This window comes from Athene cunicularia (genome assembly GCF_003259725.1).
Source record: "Athene cunicularia isolate RWA chromosome 26 unlocalized genomic scaffold, athCun1 chr26_part2, whole genome shotgun sequence".
Taxonomy (NCBI): Eukaryota; Metazoa; Chordata; class Aves; order Strigiformes; family Strigidae; genus Athene; species Athene cunicularia.
In genome coordinates this window covers 3,283,377-3,310,135 of record NW_020799137.1, presented here as the reverse complement: position 1 = coordinate 3,310,135, position 26,759 = coordinate 3,283,377, and the positions used below count along the sequence as shown (strand labels likewise).

The 26,759-nt window shown below is 49.0% G+C and overlaps 2 protein-coding genes across 2 annotated transcripts; both read left to right on the top strand.

The window, feature by feature from the left end:
- The first annotated feature begins 11,670 nt into the window (after nt 1-11,670).
- Nucleotides 11,671-17,650, top strand: LOC113489007. Its single transcript, XM_026864481.1, has 8 exons — nt 11,671-11,776; nt 12,706-13,056; nt 13,386-13,703; nt 14,335-14,664; nt 15,718-15,793; nt 16,172-16,287; nt 16,681-16,730; nt 17,185-17,650. Exons 1-8 carry the CDS (start codon nt 11,728-11,730, stop codon nt 17,389-17,391), a joined length of 1,497 nt encoding a protein of 498 aa, XP_026720282.1. The 5' UTR covers nt 11,671-11,727; the 3' UTR covers nt 17,392-17,650.
- Nucleotides 17,651-20,695: 3,045 nt separating this feature from the next.
- Nucleotides 20,696-26,139, top strand: LOC113489051 (triggering receptor expressed on myeloid cells 2-like). Its single transcript, XM_026864551.1, has 4 exons — nt 20,696-20,961; nt 23,502-23,846; nt 24,194-24,248; nt 24,629-26,139. The coding sequence occupies exons 1-4, from the start codon at nt 20,919-20,921 to the stop codon at nt 24,843-24,845; spliced, it is 660 nt and encodes a 219-aa protein (XP_026720352.1). The 5' UTR covers nt 20,696-20,918; the 3' UTR covers nt 24,846-26,139.
- Nucleotides 26,140-26,759: the final 620 nt, after the last annotated feature.

Sequence of the window (26,759 nt, the reverse complement as noted above, 5' to 3'; positions counted from 1 at the left end):
TGGAAGGGGAATTGGAGCTGGGGAAAGAGCAAAATGGGTTTTTCCCTTTCTCTTAAGATGAAAACAGAGAGAAGAGGAGGCAAGGAGCTGAGTTCCCCTTAGCAGGCACTGAGGAGGAGGAGAGCCTAAAACAATAAATTACAAAAAGAGGAGAAGAAAAATGAGAAGTGGGTTGAAAAGTGTGGCAGGGCCGGAGGGTCCCAGGGACTGCTTAGCCTCTAACTGACATCTTCCTGCGAGCTGCGAATGCTGGCATGAGGAAAATAGGCCACAGAGAAGGAAAGCTGGGAAGCTGTGTGAGCTGGAAGGGGGGGAACAAGCAGGAGAAGGTGGGAGAAGATGCCTGTGTGCCTAAATAGAAGGTGCATGAGCAACACGGAGACACAGGGAAAGACATACTCGTGTCAGAGATGCTGCAGAGAGCAGAGCTTGTATGAAAGCAAAGCAGTGTGTAGAGGGAGGTCAGCATCTCAAGCACAAGTAAGGGTGGTGTGTGTGGCATATCCTTGTATGAGGCAAACCTCCACGGAATGGAAGAATGGACCAGCAGGTATACATAGGAGAGCTGGGATGTGTGAGAGTGTGGGGAGAGTGCACATCTAAGAAAGAAAAGCAAAAAAAAAAAAAAAAAAAAAGGACCTCTGCAAGAGGAGGTGAGTGTGAGGGAACTGCCATTGGGTATGTGCTGCTGTCACGCTGAGATGGGAGGTTGGCACTTCTTTACGGATCCGGTGCCACGCTGCTTTCCCTGTCTGGGGCTGCGCGGGCACTACTGCCATGTGCCTGTGAACTTTTCGGAGCATTTCTGCCTCTGATCTCCATAGGCTGACTAGTTGGGTTTCCCCAAGGGGTGAGCAGCCTCTAGTTGTTGGCACAGTGGGCATCTGCCTCTCTCTTCACAACATGTTTGTGTATACCTATGTGAAGGGGTGGGCAGGGATGTGTGTAAATCCACTACATGCCCATCTGTGCAGTGGGCATAGCAGGCCTCTGCTTCCAGATGTGGCAGTGTCACTGCATGCCCCTCTGTGGTATGCACATGTCTGAGCGAGGAGCATGTGCTTGTTGGGTGTGTGTCAGGAAAAGGACAGGAGAATCCAGACAGGGTCAGGGGGGAAGGTGCACACAGAGGCCATGGTGCAGCTCCACAGCAAAGGAGATCAGGTTTCAGGAGAGCCTGGAGCTAGGGCTGGAGGGGGACAGGAGGTGGGCTTTGCTGCCTGCATTCCCTGGCAGGCAGCACAAGGCAGGTTTAAAGAATATCCTTCCATTTAGGAGTTTGTTTATTATTCTTAACTAAGCAGCTCAGACAGGCAAGCCAGCAGCACCACATCCACGCTGACTTCCCAGGAAGGCAGGGAAGGGAGGGACAGGAAGGCAGATTTCCAGACTAGGGGACAAAGGGATTTATACACCACCGGGCTAGGGAAGGGGGCAAAGCTGCTTTGCCAACTATTTAGAGTGTGGAAGACACCCAGCTTTGGGATGTCAGAGTGGAGTCTGGGTGGGGTGCAGCTGGAGTACAGCAAACAGGATCATAGCTGACTTGCTGTTCCAAAACCCAGCAGCACCTTTGAGTTGGCGGCTCTTCTTACACTTAAGAACTTCAGACTTTTGTCTGAAATTCCTCAGAACCAGGAGCAGAGACGCAGCTAAGTGTTTTCTAAGGAGGAGGGAGAAATGACCTCTCTCCTGTTAAAATCCACTTATTCAATCAGGAGACACAGGGCATCAGGGTATTTGTGGTGATAGAAATTCTCTTCCCTTGCAAGTGTGTCTGTACCAGGGAGTCAACACACATCTCCCAGCTCTGGGTTTTGGCTTGTCTGGCCCCATCTAGCAAGTTTTCAGCTCCTGCAGTGATGCCCAAGAACACGGCTAGAAAGGAGAGAAAGAATTGGCGTGCATTTCTCACAGGGACAGGCCACATTTATCTGTGGGCTCCCTCAAAGCATAGGTGATGGAGAAAGGAAAAGTTCCACCCGTCTGTAGAGTAAAATACACGGGAGTGTTTCCCTGCATAGAGCCTGCGTGCGCACACCAGCTCAGCAGAACACTATCCCTGTGCACAGAGATACACGGAGCAGCACTTTTCAGCCAGCACCTTCCACATCTCTGGACTCCAGCGTGCAAGGGAGATGCTGCAGGGGATGGGGCACCCACCTGCAGCGTGTGAGCACACACCAAACTTACCCCCCGTGTGAACAGGAGAGTCCTTGCCGCTCGGAGGGCAGGACTGCAAGGGAGGGACTATCTTTGCCATTCGCTGAGTGCCGATGTGTGTGCTCACACTGTCATGAAAATGAGGTCAAGGAAGGTCATTCAGTTCAACAGTATAAATCAAGGAGGAAAGCAGAGTGGAAGCCTGTGAATACTCAGGAGATCTCACCAGTGGGGGGTGGCTGGGGGAGCGGAGGAAGGGCTAATGAGACCGAGAATGCCACACGCGGGTGAAGCAGAAAATAACAGTGAATGAAAGCAGCCAAACGGTGGCAGCCAAAACAGAAGGCAGGAAAGCCCAGCCTCGGGTCCTTTATCCTGCGCTATAACCAATGCTTCGTGTTAACTCACAGGATTATTCTGCCAGAGCAGGCAGAAAGGCTCCACACCCTGCAGTCCCAACCCGCTGACAGGAAACCTTTCACTGGAAACTTGCTTGCATTCAGTGCAAAATGTCTCACTTCTGTTAGCAATTTGTTCCCCATCACAAGCATTCCTGGGAGAAGTTTGGCGGGGGTAGGAAACGGGCCAGGAGGGCTGCGTGCGGGGCGCTTCCACCTGGCGACCTGGTTAATAACACAATGGAGCAGACAGCTGGCCTTTCACCACCTCTCGCTTTCCTCCACGTCCCTCATTCCGCCTTTCACCACCTCCCCCTCCATTTCTGTCCTTTCTCCTCCCTTTTGCCAGCCTCCACATTCCCCTTCTCCGCTTCCCCTCTGCTTTCATCCCTTTATTTTCCTGCTGCTGTGTGCTCTTCGCACATTCAGACCTTGCGCTCTCTCCCCTGTCTGCGTGCCTCACAGACTCATCACACCTGTGCCCCACCGCGCTTTTGGTATGGCCGAGCTCGGCACTTTCTCCTTGGGCTTGGTCTGAGCCTCCAAAATGCTTTTTGTGATCACTCTTCCCCCCAGCACTCTCTGGACAGCAGTCTCCCTCTCTCCCTTTTCCCTTCCCCCTTCTCTTTCTCTCACATAATATTTTCCATATGAAGAAGCCTTCCTGAAGCCGCACACTGCCCTCTCGGCGAGTCTTAGGCGGGTTAGAGGAGACCCTGGGAGCCTTTAATCCTCTCTGTCTCGCTTGCTTTCATCCTCAGCCACAGCTGGACGCCCCATTGATGTGGAACAGACCAAACACCAGGCCTCTCGCTAAGCTGCTGCTGTGGGGCCTCTTCTCCTTTAGAGCAGAGCTGAGCCCACGGCCCATGTCCTGCTTACAGAGCGCCCGTCCCGGGTGCCCCCCAGCCCCTGCACGCACACGGCCAGCGCCTCCAGCTCTGCATGCCTCCCCCCAGCCACGCTCCTGCGCTCACCGCTCGCTAAAGCTACCGTTTCCCACCACCGTATCCTACAAGCCCCCACTTTATCCCTTACCCCAGCATCCCCCTTTCTCAGGGTTAGTTAGCACCAGTTCCCCGCTGCCTCACATCCCCATAGAGCACCAGGCCTGGATGAGGGTGAACAACTGGTTTGTGTTGCTCTGCTGAAGCAGCAAGTGGTGGCAATGCCCACAGAAAGGGTCCATCACCTGAAATAAGGTCTTAAAACTACAGTCTTATGGATTTGGGAAGAAGGGTCTTCGGCTGTTCAAGATCTCTTAGGGCACGCTGCAGCGTGAGGCAATGATATAGAGCTGCTCTAAAAACTCAACAGCATGCACAAGACGGGCTGACATGGGCACCTGCCTCCCGGAGCAAGGGGAAACAGAGGAGTGATGGACAGAGTGGCAGGGCTGGGTGCCAGCCGGGTGTCGGGCACTGTGCACCCCGATAGCTGAGCCAGCGTTTCATTTTCATGCAAAACGCAGGGAATATCGCAAAGGCACTGCAAAACCCAACATTGCACCTCAGGGCCGAGCTCCAGGCAGCTTGCCGGCTCTTTGCGAGCAGAGACAGGACTTGGGTGCCAAAGCCCCCCCCCTGCCTGCAAAGCCCCCTCCTGCAGACCCCGTCCCCCTGCCCAGCACCCCATTCCTGATCTTCCTCTGCCCTCTAGTGGCCTCGCACCCCAAAACCAGCCCTGCCCTTGGCAACCCCCCACCACAGCACAGGGACCCCTCTGCCAGGTCTTCCGACAGTGCTCAGCAAGGGCCAATGCATGGGGCAGGGAAACCTAATGCAGGGAAGTCTCTGTAAAACCACTGACATTTTAAGTGTCCAAACCAAAGAGGTTTCTGGGTGTTTCACGGTAACAAGAGTACATCAACGGGAAGCAAGAATTTCTATGGAAGGCAACAGAGATGCGTCTGGTTTCATCCCTGATTGGATGAAAAGCTCAAAAAAACCTTCAGGGGGCTTGGGGGCATCCAAGTAGATAGGCAGAGAAGAGGTGGATTGATGAGAGAGTTCAGAGAAGGGGAAAAAAGCGATCCAAGTTGTCAGAAACACAACCTAGGAGGGAAAATTAAAAGACAGGGATGGTTAGTCTGGAGTGGGAAGACTGAGGGGAGGCATGGCAGGTGCCACTGCACGCAAAGCGTGAGAAAGGGAATAATCTGTTCACGGAGTTCTCAGTGGATACAAAAGGAAGCGAGGCGTTTAACTAGCGGGGAGAGTCAGATGTTAGCAGAAGCTTTCAAGTGAGGATGGTGCAACACTGCAATAGGCCACCAGGAGAATGCTGCAACCTAAACTAGTTAAACAGAGATCTTTAGAAATTACATTGAAAGAGCTGATCCTACTGTGTGTCGCTGGGCTAGATTAAGTGACCTCCTGAGATAACATTCATCTTCTTTCCTGTGATACTATAATTAAAAGCCATATTGAACCTCTGTCAGAGATGCAGCAAAAGGACCAACTTCATTACATCCTTGCTGCTCCTTAGTGACTAACGTGCTGGCTCCTGGACAGATATCCCTTCCTGACCTGTCCTGCCCCAAAGAGCTTCTCTCCCCAAAGACAGGACCTCCAACGGACATGGCAAACGCAGATTCGGTGGGAAAGGATGAGGTGTTACAGTGCAGCACAGTTCTCGGCTCAGTTTGTAGGCAACCGGTTGCAGAAACTGAAGTAATTGCAGACTCTTGGGATTTATTCGTAAGAGAACGAGTGCATTCCCCCTTCTTGTTACTGAGCATCAAGTGCCTGATGAGAGAGGGATTTGGGGACAAGACAATGCAAAGATATCTAGCACAAAATGATTAGCCAGAATGTATTGTTAATAAGCTGCTTATTCATATAATTGGAAATTATTTGCAGCCAGGGTGTCAGTAGAGTCTTTCTGCACTGCTCTGATGGAGCGAGGCAGGTAGGTACTGGCCCAGGGGAGAGCACTGTGAGCACAGCCACTGGCAGTGGGGAGGCAGAGGAGAATTTGCTGCCATTACACTTCTTTAACGTCGCTGCCTTGAAGGGCAGAGAAGGGCACAGGGATTTCAAGGGGAGGCAGAAGGGAGTCTGCCAAGCCCCACTGATGAGGGGCATGTTTCCCAGTATGGCAAGAACGAGGTGTCTGGGGAGCAGAGCAGGAGAGGAAAGACAGGCCTTCTCCAGTTGTAAGCAACAGCTGGAGCAAGAGTAAGGCCAAGAAAGCACAGAGTCAAGACAAATAAGACCTGCCACTGCTTGTGCTTCCCAAAGCAGCTCTTTGAGGCAGAGCCAGCTGCAGAAGATCCGTGAGTCCACCCCAGAGCTGCGACAGCTAAAGGGAGACCTTGGTTGTGGCTGCGATGAACAGATGGTGGCTCAGGGATTGGAGGTTTCCACAGGTGGATTTACACACCTTGAGGAAAGCCGGCTTTGTCCCGATTTCCAGACAGCAGAGTCCTTCGGGGAGGCCAAGGGAAAGGAGGAGAAAGCTTCAGCAGCTGTTCTCCAGGTGCTCCGTCCCCTCTGCTCAGCGGGTGCAAATAGGGATGTGGTATTGCATCACCCAGGTCTTTCTCCTTCCCTCACCTCCACTGTGGTTGAACCCAGGCCTGCAAAGCGCTCAGGTTCAGAACCAGCCACATGGAAGTTTACGTGCCTCTAAAAACAGAAACAATTTTCTGTTTTTTGGAGGCCAAGGACTGGCTGATTTTAACAATGTTGTTAGTGAGAGTGTCAAGGGGTCTTTCAGGGGCAACACTGTCAGTGTAGCAAGATGGTGAAATGTGGCTTCTGTTGATGCAGTGGGGAGAAAAAAGCTTCTGCTTGAATTCTGCCTAATGCATCTGTGTCTTCTGAACTGGCCAAGCTCTGTAGATACGAACAATTCAATTATTTAAGTATGAATTTAGTTGTAAAACAGCAGTGAAGGATTTCTGTGCCAAGCCACCAAGCTCAGCCACTTCTTCCAGCAGTACCAGTGCAGGATAGGAGGGTACACAGAGAAGGCATCTACTAATCCCTGATCTGCCCTCAGCAGTGCCCCTTCTCTCAGCTCCAAGACAGGCATGAAGGCAAGATTCCTCCTGCTTCTGCTCTTCTGTTTTTCAGGTAACAGAAGGTGTGAGGCAATATAAGAGGCAAGGGGAGCTCAGGTACAGTGCTTCTCTTGCATTTGTCTAAGCTGCTATACAATGCATGATACTCCAGCACTAGAAAAGGAATTTTTTTTAAGTTTCCACCACCAAAGCAAGTTTCCTTTCAGACTGAGAAACACTCTGCACTGCTATGATGGAGATGGGCCAGCTCTGGTTCCTATTACCTGGAGATTCTGGCTTCTCCAGGACCATAAGCCAAGTCACTCTGGGCAGAGTTTCCTCTTCCAAAACAGGTGTGTGTCATACAAACAACATGTCCCCTGGCACTGCCTGGCCCAGCTCCACCACCCCCTGAAAGGACAACGTGGTCACTGGCTCAAGGGACAACTGTCCCAGCAGCGATCCCTTCTCTGCACGTGCAATATTTAACAGAAATCAGTTACTTAAGGACAGGTTAAATCTGTGTGAGTCAAGGTAGGAAGGCCTTAAAGCATTTGTTTCATGGCTGTTAAATGCCTCTTAGGAGTTGATTATTAAGATGCAGAACCCAGAGTACTGAGGCCCACCAGACTAAGTGCACAGAGCCCTGCACCCTTGATGCACTACACAAAAAGCAGCTCTGAAGGGAAGGATCCCTCTGAAAGCTTCCGTCAAGGAAAAGGAGAGTCTTTGGGAGGCAGCAAGGAAGCAAACGTACATAAAAGAGTTGCTAATAATTTTGGAACGGGTATCATCTAAACGACAGCGGTATAATACTATTTCAGCAGCCCCCAGGAATGACTCCCAGAGATTTACTATCACACACAACCGACAGTGTCTTCTATTTCCTTACCAAACCTTTTATATCCTCAGTCTTTTGAAGCCTCCGCAGAACCAGCTCAGGCCTGTTAGCTATTCCATAGAGGGAATATAATTCCATATATATTTGTGCTCAATGTATCCCTAGACAGAAAGCTCGAATAGGTATGAAAAGATCTGTCCCTGAGCACAGTGCTAAGCTGTAACCAAAGCTGGAGAATCTCCTCATCTTTTGACGGCCACAGTTTCCTACCTGATCCCTCCCTTTATCTCAAATACACACACTGAACCCACGAGCCCTCACAAAAACTTGTTCAGGACTACAGTGGAACTGGCACTGAGCCACACAGGGCAATGTCTTCATTTTTTTAAGGGACTGTTTCTGACTCATGCTCAAGTATGACAGGCTAAAGCCAAGGAATTCCCCAATACTACAACACAAAAGAGTTTTGACACCAGGTCTTCACAGCCAGCCAGCAATCTTCAGGTGAGGAAAACCACACTTTAGTGCAAATTTGTGATTTTTAACACCAAAATATATTTGCTTTCTGTGAAAGATCAGATTTTTTACTTAAATTTGTGTTATAGTGAAAAATTATTGATTTGGAGTCAGGGAAAGATCCCATTTGCCTATTAGCAATGCAGAGGGATGCTGAGATCCAACATCAACTCTCTACACTTTCAATGGATAAATACTGGAAATTTTGAAAATAGTGCTAGAAGTCTGTCCTCCCTCTCTGGCACGTCACAGCCTCTTGAATGGGGAAGTGTTTGTAAGCCAGCGCTGAAACAACTGCATGCCCCCTGCCAGCCTGGTGCTTCATCCTCTTGCACAACTCGTGACGCTGCACAGGGCACGGACAGAGCCACACCACGAGAAATGCCGCAGAACTGGCTTCTGCAAACGCTCCCCTGCCCACTCCCTTACGGTCCTTTTCCCCACTCTCATTCTGTCTTACTTACTGCAAGGCTTGTACTGATAAACAGGCAGACAGCACAAAAACAATGGCTACAAAAGCTACACATAATGACAAATAACCATGAAACCTTGGGGAAACACTTGAATGTTCCCCAGACTCCCCTTCTCCCTTACCCTTTTGTTACCTTATTGCTGGATCACACACTCCTCAGACCAAGAATTCAAACAAAATGCTATTAAAAATTGCTACGTTAGTCTCTTTTTTTCTCCATTTCTATGTAAAAAAAAAAAATATTACTTTAAGGCTTACCTCAATTTTATGTTCTTTCAAACATTTTTACAAGAGGCTTTTTTGGTTTTGTTTTTTTTTTTTTTCCCAAAGCCATGACCTGAGATAAGCCAGCCTAAGTATTTACTGAGCAACTCCTTGCTTGCTGGATCCTTCCACAAAGTCTGAAAAGAGAATTACTGCCTCTACCAGTGATTTTATACTAACTCATTTGCTAATGGGCTGAGGCTGCTCAGCTGTGAACGCTGATGAGTTTCTCCCAGCTCTGCTGTGATCATGGTAACAGGAAAGGAGAGATGGAGCACTTGTGTCTTGAAGTTGCTACTACACTTACATCCAGCAGCTGCTTTCTGTCAGAACTTAGCACTCTGTGGGAAAACAAGTTGCTATGGAAGAGATAGAGAGAGTGGGCAGTGTGTGAGGTACAGAGGACTGAGGTCCCAGCTGGGGCCAGGGTCTGGATTTCACCTGTGAAGACTTTACCCCATGGTGGATATGTCATTCATGGAAGATGTGTCATCGTGGCTCTTAGCTGGGATTTATACTCTGGTTCTTATACTCTGCAGTGGTCCAGTATCCCTCTGCTGTGGAGCTGAGTCTCTGTTGTATGTCCCTACATACAATGCTACAAGGAAAACCTGGTGTTGAAGGAAAGAGACATGTGGTATCACCACCTATCAGCATATCAAAACAAGTCTCCCTCTGAGAGAAACGCAATACTCGACGACACCCAGAAGGGGACAATCGCTGTCACAATGCAGAAGCTGCAAACCGAAGACTAAGGTATCGCTGTCACAATGCAGACGCACACTGTAGGTGTGCACGCTGTACAGGTTCTCGTTTTTCCCAGCTGGTTGAGATTAAGCTCTCTGTTTCCAAGAGTGAGTTTGGTTGTTTTTTTGGGGTTTTTTTTTAAGGAAAAAATGGGGCATTTTGTAGATTTCTGCCTCGCTTCATCTGCTTACCTTTTCGGTGTTTTGTATTACCTTCTCCCGGGTTACAGAGGAATAGCCATAGTAGGTCAGACCAAAGGTCTCCAACACTGGCTGAAGCAGATAATTAGGAAGGAGTATAAAACCAGAGAAGCACATAGCAACAACTCTCCAGAATACTCTCCCAGCCTCCAGTGATATTCTGGAGAGAATATTTTTGTTATAATAGCAACGGCTCAATTATTTTTCTTTTTTTTTTTTTTTCTTTAATTCATCTACTCGTTCTGCTGACACACAAAAACTTCTGGTATATGAACATCCTGTGGCAGTGAGCCCCGCACTCGATGCATGTGTGGAGAATTTCCTTTTCTCCTAACCAGTGACTTCCTCCTTAGCACAGACACTGAATTATTGCTCCTGTTCTCTCCCTGATATTCCTGATTTTATAGACTTTGGTAATATTACCCCTGTCATTTCCTTTCCAGATAAAAAGTTGTTTTAGTAATTTTTTTTGTGCATAAGGTGCCCCAGATCTCTCTCTCTCTCTCTCTCAGCTGTTTTTCTCTGATCACCAATTTAGCTGATGAATTCAGAGCAAAGACTCTTGATGTTTCTGTTACAATAGGCTTTGCTTTGTTTGGGAACATGATTATATTAATCTCAACTTGCTTCAGAAGGACAGAATATTTTGAATATTATTTTATTTAGCATCCCAGTTCAATTCAACCCTCCTGAAGCTAAAATGTGTGTAAACTGGATTACAATAATTGTGCTTATTCTAATTGTGGGAAAACTGATGTAATTGGACATTTTGTCTGGACCTTACTAACCGGTCTGACCTTTTCCAGAAACCCAAGGATACACAGCTAGGCAGATGCAGTCTCTCTGCTGAGTGCCCGTACAACACGCAAGATTACAAGGCTGCGTGGGGAAGTCTGGTGCAAACAGGCAATTGGGAAAGAGTGCGTTGTCTCGATCACTGCAGAAAAGGTGAGCAGACAGTATGAGAGTGACACTCAGAAAGGAAGATACACCATAAATGAAGACACCCAGAGGGGAGTTCTCAGCGTCACCATGGAGAAGCTTGCAGGACAAGACAGTGGGGAGCACTGGGGTGCTCTTTATAATGACTCTTGCCTCTGGTGAATACAGGAAATTAAGCTGGCTGTTTTCACAGGTGAGTGACTTTTATTTTTTTCTCTTTTTTTTTCCTTTTTTTTTTTTTAATTGGAGAAACTCCTTCCTCCTCATTTTTCTTGCAGACAAATTAACTTCCCAGGCTTGCTGACCCACCTGCTCCTCCTGTTCTCTGCTCCCTGTACTCCTCAGTTCATTTTACCTACTGGGCTGCTCCTGACTCCCAGTTCTCTCACCCTGTCATCTCCAGTTGCTGAATCATATGGGGGAGCCAAAAGGACATGCAGAGCCAGGAAGCTGCGTTTAGCTGTCCTTTCTCATGCTGAGCCAACAGTCAGCCATGTCAGGAGCTGCTTTGAAGAGATTATTCCAGTATTTGCATTGTTTTCCCTGTACTTAAAATCACTTCAGTCGTGCCTGTGGAGATAATGTGCAAAAGCCAAACGGTTCTGGTTTGGTTTCTCCAGCTGGGCACTCTGGGGGGAGGCACCCCGAGGGGTCTGTGCAGGGCAGAGCACAGGGCGCAAGAGGGCTGGCTGGGAGGGTGGAGATCTGGGATCCCAAATAGCACGGCCCGCGGGAGGGTCCACGCAGGCACAGCCCTGGACTCATTGCCACCCTGGCTTTGAGGAGTCTTCCCAGCAGGGGACTGGGCAGAGGGCATCTTGGAGCCCTGGGAGAAGGGCTGGGACAGGGCAAAGGACCTGCTCCATCTCCCACGGCTAGGGACAGCCAAAGGCCACTGGTGCGAGGTCAGAGCGTGGCATGGCCAGCTGAGAGCAGCAAAGGGCCTTTGCCACGAGGATGGGCCAAGCTCTGCTCTCAGCCACTTCCTCAAATGCCTTCTGAAATTATCTTAATATCAGTTTTGTTGCAAAACATGGTGAAGGATTTCCGCGGGAAAGCAAGACCTCAGGCACTTCCTTGAGCAGCGTCACTGTGATGCAGGAGGGCTCACCAGACAGACATTTTTAAACGGGACCCGTCGGGCAGCCCCCAGCAATGCCCCTTCCCTGGGCTTGAGGATGGCCATGGAGCTGAGAGTCCTCCTGCTGCTACTGCTCTGCTGCCCAGGTAAGAGAAAGGCTCAGCATGCCTCGGGCTTCCCACACACCCAGGGGCAGTGGGACCCCCTTCCCCACCTCCCGCTGCCCGTGGAGCTCCACAGTGAGGGAGAATCCAACACCAGCAGAACTCTGAGCTGGGCAACTCATGGCAGAGGTGGGGAGGGAAGGGGCATCCCCAAATCCCACCATCTGGCTCCTCCAGGTTCCCAGGACAAACAACCCTGGGAGCACAGAGCTGTGGCATCTCCCGGTCAGCATTTTCCATCATGCTGCCCAGCTCTGCTCGACTCCTCCACCTGCACTCGTGGGTCAGGACAGGGCTGCTCAGGGGCACCTGCCTGCCTCCCCTGCCATCCCAGCAGAAAACACAAAGCTTTCAGCATGTTGGGGAATCAAGGCAGCCCTGCACCTAGCACAGCCCCACATCCATGAGTCGCTGGGCATCCCCCGAGGATGTGGCGCGGAGGAGCTGGAGGCTGTTGGAGTAAGCTCAGACCCAGCCATGGGTTGGGCATTTCATCCCCAGCGCACACACTGCCCCGGCTGCTCCCCTCTGCCCCATCCCACCATCCCATACCGACGGCCGCTGGGCTCCACGGGGAGTGGGGAACGGTCCGTCTCCATTTTGCCTGCAGCAAGGAGCAGTAAGAATGTGTCTCGGCTGGTGGGGGACCTCCAAACCCTGCACCACCATGGGCTTGAAGGTCCGACACCTCTAGCACCCACACGTCTGTGGGTTTTAAATCACGGTTGTGGTTCCAGATCAAATCTCAACACTGGACACCAGAAATCAACCTTTCCCTTTCCAAGTAGGTGGATTTAGCAGGGGGAACGGATCTTGGTTTCCAGTTTCTTTAGACACAAGTGCCCATGGGGGAGGGTCTGAGGCAGCCCTGCATCAGCTCCCCCCTCCCTCACCTCATCTGATATTTACAGGTTTCCAAGCCCAAATACCTCAGTCTAAGGAGAGACAATCAGAAGGAAGCACACTCTATGTCCAGTGTCCTTACACTGCACAGGCTAACTCCTATCAGCCAAAAGTCTGGTACCGTGTGAGATACGGTGAAGTGGAGTTCTTGGCGCTGACGACCAACCCAACAAAATACTTACACACAAACCAGAGCACAAATGGGAATGTTACAATAGAGGACAACCCCATGCATGGGACTGTGTTCATCACCATGACTAACCTCCAGACAGAGGACTCGGGCATATACTACTGTGCTTCCATCTCCTCCAGTTACAGGTATCTTCAGCTAAAGGTGGTCTCACTGCATGTTTTCAAGGGTGAGTACCTTTTTCCCCAGACAAACCCAAGTCTTGTCAGAAAGCAACATCATTCCCCACCCTCCCACACAGCTTCCCCCAACCCTCACTGCTCCCCCACCCTCCCCAGCCTCACTCACTGCCTTCCCCGCTCACACAGACACGGTGTGAAGGAGCCTCACAGACCCGGCTGGCCCCTCGGCTCTCTCTTATCCTGCCCTAAGTGATGGGCCATCCATGAGGGAGTTGCCCCAGGGCAGATTTTGGCCCAGATGCCCAGCTCAGGCCAGGAGGCGGATGCCCACGTGCCCACCGCTCACGGGTCAGGGACTACATTTGCTCTTTTGCAGAGCTGCACGCGTGGGAGTTGGACAGTCTCTCTGTGCAGTGCAAATACAGCGCCTGGGTGCACAACACAGATGTCATAGCCTGGTGTCGAAAAACTCAGACTGACTGTAAAGTTGTGGCGAGGACAGGTTACCCTTCAGCACAGCGCAACAGCAAAGCTCTGGAAGACAGAACACTGATCCAGGCTGACAGCCAGAGAAGGACTGTCACCATCACCATGCACAAGCTTCAGGCCCAGGACACTGGTGTGTACTGGTGTGGGCTCTACCAACACTCTCATATCAACCTGATAATGGAGGCCAGCGTCAATGTGTCCAAGAGTGAGTACCTGCTGCCAGCCAAATGTGGGTGTTGGCACGTTTCAGCCCCACCTCCCCTGCTGCTTCTCCCCCATCCTGAGCCACACTGCTGCCACCGCACAGCTGACACCCATCTCTCCCTGTCTGTCTGTCTCCCTGGCAGACACGCTGACAGCTGTGTCCTGGGCCTGTGAGGCTCAGGCCTGGCCCTTCATGCTCTGGCTGCTCCCAGTAGAGACTCAGGGGAGGTTCCCATGGGCTCCCAATGCCTCCCAACAGCACCGATCCAGGGGCTCCAGGAGCAGCTTCCCTAGCCCAGCACTCGGGTCACCCACACTGGGCGCTGCTGGGGACCTGCCCCCCTGCCAGGCATTGCTCTTCCTCTGGCCTCACAAGTGCCAGCCCTCCCTGGTCCTTGCCTCCCAGGCCCTGTGGGCACATAGTCCTTGAGAGAACCAGAAAAAGGGGACAGAACCTATCCAATTTTTAACTCGTCTCTGCACAAGTAATCTGGGTCCAGTTCCTTTCCTCTCCTCACATCTGGAGGTAGAAGGAGATCCACGGAGCATTCCGCACACAGCATGTATTCCAGTGACGGGGTGCCATCGTGTTTGCTTTTGGATCTCACCAAACACACCGTGTTTTTTTCCAGGGACCCAACACTACACAGCCAAGGAGTCAGGCAGCGTCTCTGTGCGGTGTCCATACAGCGCCCCAGAGTACGGGGCTGCGAGCAAAGCCTGGTGCAAAGAGGGAGCTAGGGAAGGCTGTAGCGTGCTGGTCACCACAAATTCAAAGCCCTCACAGTACCAGAGGACATTTCAGCATGGCAAACTCACGATCCAAGACGACACCGAGCAGGGGGTTGTCACTATCACCATGGGGGAGCTGCAGGCACAGGACTCCGGCGTGTACTCGTGTGCACTTTACGAACACAATCTTATTTTCCGAATGGTGGAGGTTACGCTCAATATTTCTGAGGGTGAGTACTGACCTGTGGGGAAATGTGGTTGGCTGTAGATTCCAGACTCACTTCCCTACTCTCTCCCTCTGCCCAGTTTACACCACCTCCAGTGATACATCTGATGTGTTTCCCTGCCCAAACCCTGCATCATTGTACCTACTCACACTAACCACACTACGGACCAGCAGCAGGGACAAGGACCAGAACTGAACCACACGTGTGTGCTGTGTTGCTTCTCTTTTACCTTGAGAGCAGCTTCAGTCATTTTCACAGAGGTGTTTCTGTCACTCTTTCTCATGATAACATTTCTGCCCCTTTATAGTAACTCATCCCTTGGCTTTCAAAGACTATTAAGACCTTCACATTTGGTTGCCAAGGGGACAACCTTTAGACCCATATTTTAAAGATTCGTGACTTCTAGGTTTTATTTCAGCGTCATTTTTTAACAATGTGTGATGAGCACCTGATTGTGGCAGACCAGCACCATGCTGCAGCCTGGTTTTCGGGAATGTGACAGAGCAGCGCTGACGGGATTTGGCAATCCAGAAGATGAGAGGGGATGGCACAATTCTCTAGGAGAAACTCCTAACACATGGGACTGAACGCAGGCTCCTGCACACACAACCTTCCCTGGGCACAGAAACAGCCCTGGAAGCAATTCTGAGTCTTTCACAGACAAGGCTCTTTGCTTAGTTCTTAGCAAGCCCCTGTCTGCTCAAGCACAGAACCGTTAATTACTTCATTGCTACCTGAAGATCTTTGCCACAGAGCATATCTGCTTGCACTTAGAGCCCTTCCTTCTGCCCTGATTTGGGGTGGGTACACCCAGAGCGGGGCTCCTGCTGCGACCCTTGCCCCTCCCTCCCTCCCTCCCACATTCTGATCTTTACGTTGCTTTTCCTGCTGCCACCAAGTCTTGATGACACAGGTTACAGCCTGGGCAGCTCGTCTGGGCTGGGTGTCACAGAGGGAGTGGATTTATAGCCATGGTAGCAACAGCAAGGAAGTTTATCTGGTAAATGCAAAGCAGCCTAGTAGTGATTATTCTTTGTGTCACGTTTGTGATTGCAGTATCAGCTGGAACAACTTCGTTAGGTGCTGGAGGCACAAATCAAGGAACTCCCTCTGGCGACAACCCAGCACCAAGGTAAGGCCTAAAGAAAGTCTCTGAGCTTGAACAGACACGAGTTATTAATGTCTCATCCGCAATACTCCAGTCTTCCTGGGGTCGGTGGCCTCTGTGGCAAAACATGGGAGGAACAGGCAGTACCTGCTCCAGAGAGCCTGGATCCGTGCTCTGAGCTTTGAACAGTGACTTGTTTTTAAAGCCTGGAGAGTAGTTTAAGAAAAGCTCAGAAGGCACAGCCAGGTGGAAAAATCATTGCTGCAGGAGAACCAGACCCTCCTGCCAAGTGCATAAAAGCTCTTTTTGTCCCTTTTTTGGTCACTGTTTGGTAACGGGCTATGCCAGCATCGTGTTGTGCTACCATCTACGCTGGTAACTCCTTTGCTCTCCTGGCTTCAGCTCAAATGTCAACTTCTTCATCCTGCTCTCTGGGATCCTGAGCGTCCTGTTCATCCTGGCACTCATCAGCTTGGTAACACTGTGCGTCAGGCAGCGCAAGCGGCTGAAGGGAAGAGGTATGTGGAGACTGGTGATGCCTGGTGTTCTAGTCTGTACCAGACAGGCCCTTCTCTGGCCACCACTTCCACTCCAGGAGAGCTCATTCCCAACTCACAGTGCCCTGGAGAAGATAAGGCAGGTGCAGCCTGGGAGCCTCAAGGCAGGTTCCTGGCTGTGATCTCCTCTCACAATAAGTCAAAGCCATGTTCCTGAAGACTCTGCACAGGACACCTCTTCACATGTTAGAGGAGAAGTAGTGTTCACCAGACTCAGGGTAGGTGGGTCCCACTGGCACACCCACTGCTTCTATCACTGGGCCATCCCACAGCTTTCCCCAAAACTCCCGAAGCACAGGCAATGCCCAGGCTTTTCACTACTTCTAAAACCTCTGGTTTGGGTTCTTTCCAAAGGTAACACAGAAGCAGAGGACATCTATGAAAATACAGAGGACAGAGCACAGGTAAGGAAAACGATACATTTCCCATATGGTCCTGAATCCCTTACCAATAGCAGCTGGCTGACCCATCCGATGAGGATGTTGGTGCTCATTTCTGGTTGTGAGCAGGAGGGGAAATGCTGTTTGTCACAAGACAGAGGAATGTTCCTAGGTGGAGAGAGACGGGGGTAATTAAGTTAAGGAAACTCCAGTAGGAAAAAACCACAGTGGAGCAAATTCTAGTAACCTCTGAGAAATGACTCAAAGACTAGAAACCGAGGTTAGACAATGAGGCTGTAACCTTTATCCAGGAGAGGTGATGAAGGAAAGAGTTTTCTATTCTTTCACCTCTGTCATGACCAAGGATAAGTTTTTACATTGCTTCTCCTTTTCTCCCTGGGAAAATCTTGTTCTTTTGGTAACAGCTGTGACCTGGCACTGAATCATGCTAACAAGTGTTTTCCCTTTCTTTTCACAGCTTGACAGCACTGGAAGAATAGGAAGTCCCAAGGATGACAGCAAAGACCTGAAATATGTTACCCTGAACTTTACATCCCAACTCATCCCTGAGGATCCTCTCTACTGTAATGTTGAACCAAGTCAGGCTCACAGGAAACCCAAAGATGAAAATGTGGAATATGCTATCATTGCACTCAAGCAGGTACCAACGAATGACAAAGGATGAAGCACGGAATCCCAAAACAGTCCAGAAATGGGAGAAAAGAACTGGAATACAAAGTGGGAATGGGGAGTAGAAGGTGTGTGGATGGACACTGGGGAAAGATCTAATTTTTGCTGCCATGAGTATGTTGCCTATATATTTTAAGTCCTCTCTCCTATTAGAGGCCAGTAGAGAATTTTGCCACAAGTGTGCTTGGGTTAGGCAGAGGTGCTGGGTAATTGTCAGGATCCCTTGCACATCTGTTTTCCCCAACTCCATTAAAATACAACTCTTTTGGAGGGGCAGGTATGGAGGACTGACCTTTTGAAAAAAGAGCAATATTTGTTGGGACATGGATGGGTTTGGTATTTCAACTATGTTCACTGGTAGAAACTCTATCCCACACCTAAGAGTTCAGCTACTATGGCCAAGAAAACTCATTCCAGTGCTGCAGGGGTAAAACTCTAACCTTGCCGTGAGCGGGTTCATTTGCCGTGTAATGGGTGGGGGATATGAGCACTGGATTATAAGAATAAACAGAACCAGCATCTACCCAAAGGCAAATAGCTTGAGGGTGTATTGCAACACAACGATACGCTGCATTGCAGACTTTGCAAACCTGTGAGGACTGTGCTGCCTGAATCTGAGCACCAGAAGGTCTTGTAGCTACAAAACACCCCCCGTGTGTACAAGCAATATGGACCCTTGCTGAGATTGAATGCAAACTCCTCTGTTACCTAAATTTATCAGTCTGCTTAGGCAAGAAGTAAGATGGTAAGAGGCTTTCAAACTGAAGCTCAATGTTTAGCTTTAGATCAAGAAATAGAGTGCGCATGTTGGAGTTTGGGGGTAGGAGGGAGGGAAGGTGATGATGCTACTGCGTGGATGTACAAGTGTCCCTTTACAGAGTGCAGGGGGTTGTGGGATGGACTCAGCGCAGCTGCTGTGGATCACACTAGTGAGAGTCTCCCACACTGTACCTTCTACACAGCTCAGTTATTTCCAAGCTTGAGGACTGAATTTGCTCTCAGGGTCGTCCACAGCCTTTGAGGTCCGTACACTAAAACCAGAATGAAGCAGCAGCTGAAATCTGAAGGCACAGGCATGGCTTCCCATGTGTAGCTTGTGCAGCCTGCCCCATCCTTTCACCACCCCCTCATCCAAGGCCCGTTGTTCAACAACTTCTGCCTGGCCTCCTGCCTTACACCCTCCGTTCCCCAGAACACACAAACTGGCTGCTTACACCAAGGCGGTGTGGAATCAAGGCAAGCAGGGAGAACCAAAAATGAGTGTTTCTGGGGAAAAGAAAGAAGGGAACAACATGTGGTATTACACCAGAGGAGCGGGCAGGGTGCTGGGACGTTTCTGGACAGATTTTGCCTTGCTGTGCTAACTGCAAAGGTGAGCCCTGAGCCAGACGTGAGGCTGGTCTGTACAGACAGTAGCACAGAGCCAGAAGCTGGTAGGCTGTGTGCAGAAGCTGCAGGAAATGTGAGAGACAACAGAGGAAGGAGTATCAGAGGGCTGGCCTCAACATCAGATGATGTAACAGAAAGGATATGATGGTACTTAAGAGTGGATTATTTACAGATGAAAATGTCCAAGTCAGCCAGACGCGCAATATATTTGTAGATCTCCCGTGCTGCTCTGACGCAGGTTGGCAATTTCCAAGAGCTGCCACAGGAACACCAGGCTGGCTGGGACCTCGTCAAACCCTGCTAACCTGAAATAATCACACCATCAACTTTCAAACGTGTTTTTCCAATGCACTCGGTCTCTCACATTCATTGTCATGAGGCATCTTTGCAGCTCTGTGGGAATCGCCAGTCAGTCTCAGATGTACCTCTGTTTTTTTGCAGCACTTTGCTGTACCTCAAACAGCTCTTCCCAGCCTGTTCACCGGTGCAGCTGGTTCTGTGGAAGTTCTCTGGAAGACTACTACAAACCAGCAGGCCTATTGCCAGCACTTTTTTTTTTTTTTTTTTTTTCATAGAAAGCAAGCTTTTGTGGCTTCTCCTAAAGTTGTAGGAGACCCGTAATGCATGTGCAGCTTCATGGGAGAGCTCACCAGAGCCTTGGAAAGTGATACCATTACTTCCCCCTCTCTGCTGGAAACACTCCAGATGACACGTTTGCTGCCTTTATTTAGCAGTCATGTGGTGAACAATATGAAATGAGTTTGCTGGGACTCGGTTCAATTCTTCCAAAAGACCAGAAACTCTGACACTTTCTTTGGCTGCACCAAGCTCTGCAGACAGGTGGCAAATTTAAGGGGCTTGAACCACTCCTTGTCCAGGAGCCAGTCACATCCAACAGGCTTCTCTTGCTATGGCTGCAGCAGGGAAGCTGATCTGGTTTTTGGGATTTTTTTCGCAGTTGACATGTTTAACTTGAAATGACAGAAAGAAAAGAAAATGCTTCTGGAAATGGTTCATTCTCCCCACAATTCCTCTAACTATCCATGCAGTTACACTAGGTCAAACAGTAGAAGAGTAATAGTAGAAAACAACTGAGTGGAAGTGAAACATTTTCAGGGAGGCAGTTGCTTCTGATCAAAGAGAATCCAGATTTGTGCTCACTGGAGCAAGAATGAACAAAACCTGCCATCAGTAAGCCTCATGGAGAATTTTTGGGGACTGTAAGGTACCATTTTCCTAAACACTGATCAGAGGAAAGAAAAAGGTGGCACATTTTGGAATGGATGGACCCTTAGGTTTATCTGCCTGTTAAGAAGCAGACAGCACATGAGTTAATAAGCCAGGGTCTATTACTATTCGCATGGAAGATCTCCAAGTAAATAAGTTTTAAAAAGAAAAAATAGCAACGCATCCATATCATACCAGTTTGCTAACGCTAAAGGAGGCTCCCTTACCTGCAGTCTTGCATCAGTATGGCACTGACAGGCTCTGAATCAGTGTCCCCATCCCTTGATCTTACGTCCTTTCTGCTAGGCACAAAATACAGATGCCCATTTTGCTCATCTGAAGCACCTCAGAGCCTCACCCAACACAAACCTTCCTGTCTTTGGCTATATGTCAAATAGGAATGCTGCATGTGCAGGCTCTTCTACATCTTCTTTCTCCTGAAAATATCCCACAAGATTATGTCCTTGCCCTCCTTTCGCCCTCGTGATGCTGACTGAGCTACCTGCAGGGTCTCAGTGAGAGCTGCCCTTTCCCTTTTGGCTTTCCAGAAATCCAGCCCATGTGAAGTCTGCGTGTAACGCCTGCCCTGGCAGACAGGCACCATCGCTGCTCTCAGAGAGACTCCGGGTACCAGGGTTACAGGCCATCACATGATGCTCCCTTTCAGGCCGTCTAGACAAAATCATGGCTGCGTGTGGGCAATGCTGATGCCTGAATTTTCAGCCCACAAGAGAAATGCCTGTCCTTGGTGAATTGCTCAATATGCAGAATGAAAAAGAATGCCAAGTTCCTGTGCTCATTCCTTCCGGCAGAGCAATGAGGAGGGAAAAGCAAGCTGCTCTTGGGCAAGAGCCTTTTTCACTTTTCTCCAGACTCTTCTCTTGTCCCCTTTGATGCTCGGCTGGCATGGAGAAGCTCGTGCACCTCATCTTCTTGATCTTCTTGTCAGGTAAGAAGGCGTACATGGCCTGGGGCTTCAGCTGAGATAGGGCAAAGAATTACTGCAAAACTTAGCCTCCACTTGAACCTCGTGTGAGGTTACTGATAAAGCTATGGGAAAAGACTGTACAGGTTTTAAAACACAGTAGCTTTTTCCTGGATGCAAAGGCATCTGCGCTGTAGCATGCAGGTCTTTGGAAGACCAGTACAAAGATCTGCTAAAGGGTCTCACTGCCTGTGTGTGTGCACTGCGAGGCCCCTTGCAATGCAGGCGGAGGGAACACAATGCAGCGTTCTGTGCTCTGCTCTTCCTCCCCAGTTACACTGCAGGGATGGCAGACTCCCTCCCCAGAACTTGCTCTTTTCCCTTAATTTAACAAAGGGCCAGCGGTGAGCCAAGTGCTCCGCTTTGCTCCTCGGGATCCTTTTGTGTCTGAACAGGAAACACCATCGACAGAATAAAATGTGAAATTGCAAAATCACATTTGTTTGCATTGGTGGGGCTTCGAGTGTAAATTGCAGCAGCTAGGGTTCAAGAGGAGGAAAATAAAACTCAGCGAAGGGGACAGCTCTGAAATCTTGGGCAGTTGGCTATTTTCAGCTTGGAAAGCAATGTGCATCTGAAAGGAGAAACAAGGCACAGGGCCCAGCTGGCAGCCTTCTCTCTCCATCTTTGATCCCAGATATTTGCAGCAGTGCACAGAAAGGGCAAGAGATTCAGGCTTTGGGAGCACAAAAAACCCTGTCTCCAAATTCTGATCGAGTTTGGAAAAAAGTCCACTATACGTTTTTCAGTAGCACACAACAAGGGAGGGGGAACACAGATAGTAAATGATCTGTCAGCAGAACTGGTTGAAAAGATAATGACACAAAGTTTTCCACAGGGGCATCAGCAAATCTTTAAATGCCATGATTCTGATCAAGAGATTTTTTTGCGGTGCTCTTTCTCTTTGAAACAAAACCAAAAACCAAAATGCTGGGGCTGTTCCAGGAGCTGAAGGGGCAGAACTGGAGGTGAGAAGGGGTCCACAAGAGGAATAGGAGAGGGAGTTAAAATGTTCAGAGGGGTTGGACAGGACTGGACCGGAGATGCAGTGAGGCAAGCCTTGACTGGAACAACTGAGTGGAGCAAAATAGCAGGATAAAGACTTGTAAGTGTCGGATACTTGGAGAGCACAGATCCGTTTTTATGCTGCCTTCTAGTCAAGCCTGAAAGATCTTCAGGGTTTTTAGTTTAGAATTCACTTAAAATAGTTAAAATTATTTTAAGAAGTGTTATGAAAAGGCTTGGCCAGCACAAAGTCCTCACGAGAGCCTGTTTTTTAATTTACTTCCATTTTATCACTACTTACAGTTTCACAGAAGGCACTAGCCTCTGAATTTTCACTAGGAATATAGAGATTTCCACAAATACCACACTGCACTTCTCTCTAAAAGTATTAATGGCACAAACTGTCCCCTCTGCCTTTCCCTACCATAAAGAGGAATGGAAATTTAGAAACAAGGAACTAAGGCAGAAAAGAAAAAAAAAGACCAAGCAGCCAAAGACCAGTCGTCAACATGATTAAAATGAATAGGATATTAAAAGATAGGGTGAAAAAATTTGCTAAAATCCTGGATTTAGAAATTAGGAGTGGGATTAAGAAGTAAACTCCTAAACAGCTAGCTGGGCACTGGTTTGTAGGTGTCACTGTGATTCTAGGGGATTCATTTTCCAGCGCTGTGTTGCTTCTCTCTCTCTGTGTAAAGAGCTTTAAAATGGGAATAAACTTAATGGGCATTAACTGCGAAGGACCGTTTCCACAGCAGAGGGTATTCCAAAGCTAAATCTGCATCTGTGGACGTGTGTGGAAGTGCTGAGCTCTAGACCTGAAGCAAGGTGCTTTGCTGCAGCTGTATGCAAGTAAGCAGGTTGGACATTGCAGAGCAAGACTAGCCTAAGGAGAGCTACACAGAAACAATTAGTCATTGTTTGGTCAAGCCGTGGTTTTATGAGCTGCCTGGTAAAAAGAGCTTTTAAAAATCAAGACAGATGTCAACTCAATCTACCTGAAGGCTCAGCTTCACGCTCCTCAGGACGAGAGGAAAATGCAAGTTTATATTTAATTGCCTAATCATGCTGACAAATAGCTTCCCCTTACTGGGCAGGAGCCCAAGGATTACAGAAAAGTGTGATGAGGTTGAGCTCCAGACTGCAATCCAGACCAGGGCCAGAAGGGAAGGCAAGGACCAAAATTTCCTGAGCTTCAGAAAATCTGCAATATTAATGAAGTCGATGTCTCCTCCTTCCCAAGAACAGCTTCCTGGCAAGAGCCAAGTAACACCCCAGTCAGAGGGCTCGCCACAGATGTATCTGAAGAAAGTCTGAAGCAAGACTCTGAATCTGAGCACACTGTATCTTTCATGGGGGGTGCAGAGAGGTGACAGCCCTACAGTAGACAGCAGCCATCACTAGAGTTGTAAAAGATGAGAATGCTGTTTAGCATAAACCTAGTGGTAAGGGATAGATACGCGAGAGACTTGGCTCACCCCTTCGTCCTTCTCTCCTAGCACCCTGTGCTGCAGAGAACGTCACTGTGGTGTACGGAATGGAGGGGGACACCATTTCTGTCAACTGCACCTATAACCCCTGGCAGCAGCGGTGGAGAGAAAAGAGCTGGTGCAAACAGATCGACGAGACCACGTGCCAACACGTGGTGAGTGCCCGACGCTTCTGGCTGCCGTTCCTAAAGAACAGGAACGGCACCACCTCCATCAGTGACAACGTCCGTGAGGGCGTCCTGACAGTGACCATGAAGCGACTCAGGAAGCAGGATGCTGGGCTGTACCAGTGCAAAACTGACTACCTGGGGGAAACAAACAGCTTAAGGAAGGTGCAAGTGGAAGTGCTGACAGGTACGTCCTGGGGCTCTGAATTTCATGAGTTCCTGCTTAAATTTCACGTGTCTGCAGATGCCAAGGCCTCACTTCAGTGAACATCTACTTTTGTCCTACTCTAAGGAGGAACTGTGTTTCATTGCCTCTTTTTAGTTCCTGATTTACAGCAACATGACCTCACTGTTACAGGACATCTAACACACATCATCTGCTCATTGCTGCACAGATCAATATTCTAGCACACAGCCCTGTGCTCAATCTCAGCTTGGTTACATCTAAATTTAGCTGAGGCACTGCTGTTGGTGACACCAGTGAGTATCACCCAGAAACATCTGCAGACTAAACTGTTCTTTTTCTATCATCAGCTGTCCTGGACACCCAAATGCCAGAGGAGCCTAGAGCTGTGCAGAGCATCTCCAGGTAAACCATAAAACTTCCCATGCTGTGATTTCTTCCTAGGACTAAGGCAGATTAGCATCAGCAACCCCATTTGCAGCTGAGAGGAATACCACCACATGCGTATTCTCTACCTTTTCCTAATCTATAACAATTCCTAGAGCTGCTGTGGGGTTTCTAAACAGCAGCTTTATCCTAACCTAGAAAATTCAGTGCTTCAGTGCCAAGCAAAACAACTCCCACCAATGGTAATTTATGGCTGTGTGAGATAACATATTATAGTTGTTCTAACCTCCCAGGCTCTGTTGTGCACATCTCTGTTACCATCTTCACACTGTGTACTGCAAGAGTGTCTTTGAAGGTTCAACCATCCCCTTCATTGTTGTATTTATGGTTCCCTACAGCATCCCTCCTGAAGCTGATTTCACCGTCTTCTATATCATTGCTGGATTCCTGGTTACTAAGTTTGCGGTGGCTGTGCTGATGTTTATCATTGGCAACAGTAGGAAGAACAGAGAAACAGAGCAGAAGAACCCAAGCTTGAATGAGCAGCAGGTCCTCCCTTTTGCTGATGGCTCTGCACGTGGAAGAATCAGCCCCTCCTGGGAGAGCACTGCTTAGGGCCAAACCACAGGGATTCCACAGAGAAATGAACATCGAGCATTTGCAGGCAAAGCTTTGCCACCTGCCTTAAGAAAAGGATCGCCTGCTAAACACAGATATCGATGAACCCATCACTCTGGAGAGGGAATGTCACCATCTACCACCTCTTCTCATTGGCGCCGACCAACTTTTGCCAACACAACTGAACTGAAAAGATGCTGCCAGTAACCCCTGAACCTAGTGGAAGAGGACAGGATCAAGGGCCAGAGGGAAAGGAGGAATATGAAGTCTTTCTGTCAAGAGATTCAGCACAGACTTATCTATGTGCAAAGATGCTTCCCCAGGCATGGTGAAGGTGAGAGAGCTCTACTCAGTTTTCCCCCAGCTCATTGCTAGGCCAGAAAAAAAAAAAAACAAACCCGCTACTCTATCCAGCTACTGGCAAATGCTTTGTTATAAATGAAACTACAGATACACCAGTAAACAGAAGTTCAGGTAACACATCTCAACAACCCTGTGTCGAGCAACTCACAAACACATCCACATAATGTAAAAATGGAGACATGGTTTTGTCTCAAATCTCCAAGAAATCTCTCATGATTCACTGAAGATCAGTGTTAAAGAACTAATAGCTTTTTTGAAGGTGTCCTACATGTCTCTATAAAACACTCAAATGCTTCCCCTGAAAGCATGAAATGTAACTAGCACTAGATGATTTGTATTGAAAGCTAACATTATTATTATTTGTCTAAAAATCAGCTTTACTGAGACTCCACTCTCTAAATACTGAAGCTTTTGACACACTTCTGGCAATGCAGTGCTCTGCTATCATCTCCAGTCAGTGCCAGGAGCTGTGCCACGGCACCACACAGAGTCATCCCAGTACTCATCATCCCCAGCATCATTCTACCAGGGTTTGAACTGAGACCCACCAGCTTCAAGTCATCTCAGAGCGCTGACAGGTGAGAGGAGATTCCGTCTCTCAAAAACTGCCTTGGACAGTGTGGATCCCTGGTGAGCAGCCGCTGGGAAAGGCAGAAGGAACCACAGAACACAACAGAAAGGGCTGTGAAGTCTACGTGCAGCTCTGAACCTGCTGCCTCATTTCTCAAATGACTTTGTGAACAAAGAATGAACTGCCTCTCTGTGTTTCTCCCTGTATTTTTTCTCCCCTCTCAAGGGGATGTTAATAACATGTGATCATTGTTCATGACTCCCCAAAGTGAAGCTGCATTTAGCTCTCCCAGGAAGACCCCAAACCCAAGGGCATTCACACTTCTTTTCCCTGCACTGCCTGCAAAGCTAAATAAAATCAAACCGATTATCTGACTCAGTGTAGATTCATGCTAAAGAGCTGCAGTACACCAGACCACAATACATCACGCCAGAAAGAGGCACCACTTAAAAACGTGCCGGTGTGTTTCTAATGTACAGAAATGCTCTGAGCCAGCTGGGCAGGTTGGCACATACAGCCAGCTCCCTTTAGCACCACGCCGAAACAGCAGCTCAGATCCCCAGACCAGATCAAGCTCTGATTGTGTTCTGTCGAAACTGATTTCCTCTATCTCCAGAGGGTAAATTAGCCCATACACAATCACACACCACTGCAGCTGTACTAACACAAACTTAGTCTCAATATTCCCAGATGGGACTGTGGTGCCCAGCTAGACACGCTATAAAACAAGAGAATCACAGCTCTAACCAGGAGATCTGGGTCCTAGTTCCAGCTGCAAACTGTTGAGAGACCTCAGGCAGGGCCATCCTCTGCCTCCGTGATGGCACAGGGACGGTTCTCTCCCACTGTACAAGGGCTTTGGGAACAAGGGATGTAAAACTTGCATGTGAGTAAATGCAAAGCAACAGTAAGGGTGAACACATCTGACTGAAAGCTGCTCTGTAATATATCCAGGTAGCACTAGAGACCAAAAATGC

Bases quoted from the DNA above. Each gene is read 5' to 3' on its own strand.
- LOC113489007 (XM_026864481.1), top strand. From the start codon at position 11,728: ATGGCCATGGAGCTGAGAGTCCTCCTGCTGCTACTGCTCTGCTGCCCA. The intron at 13,704-14,334 runs GTGAGTACCTGC...GTTTTTTTCCAG, and splicing joins CAGCGTCAATGTGTCCAAGA to GGACCCAACACTACACAGCC. The intron at 16,731-17,184 runs GTAAGGAAAACG...TTCTTTTCACAG, and splicing joins ATACAGAGGACAGAGCACAG to CTTGACAGCACTGGAAGAAT.
- LOC113489051 (XM_026864551.1), top strand. From the start codon at position 20,919: ATGGAGAAGCTCGTGCACCTCATCTTCTTGATCTTCTTGTCAG. The intron at 23,847-24,193 runs GTACGTCCTGGG...TTCTATCATCAG, and splicing joins GCAAGTGGAAGTGCTGACAG to CTGTCCTGGACACCCAAATG. The intron at 24,249-24,628 runs GTAAACCATAAA...GGTTCCCTACAG, and splicing joins GCTGTGCAGAGCATCTCCAG to CATCCCTCCTGAAGCTGATT.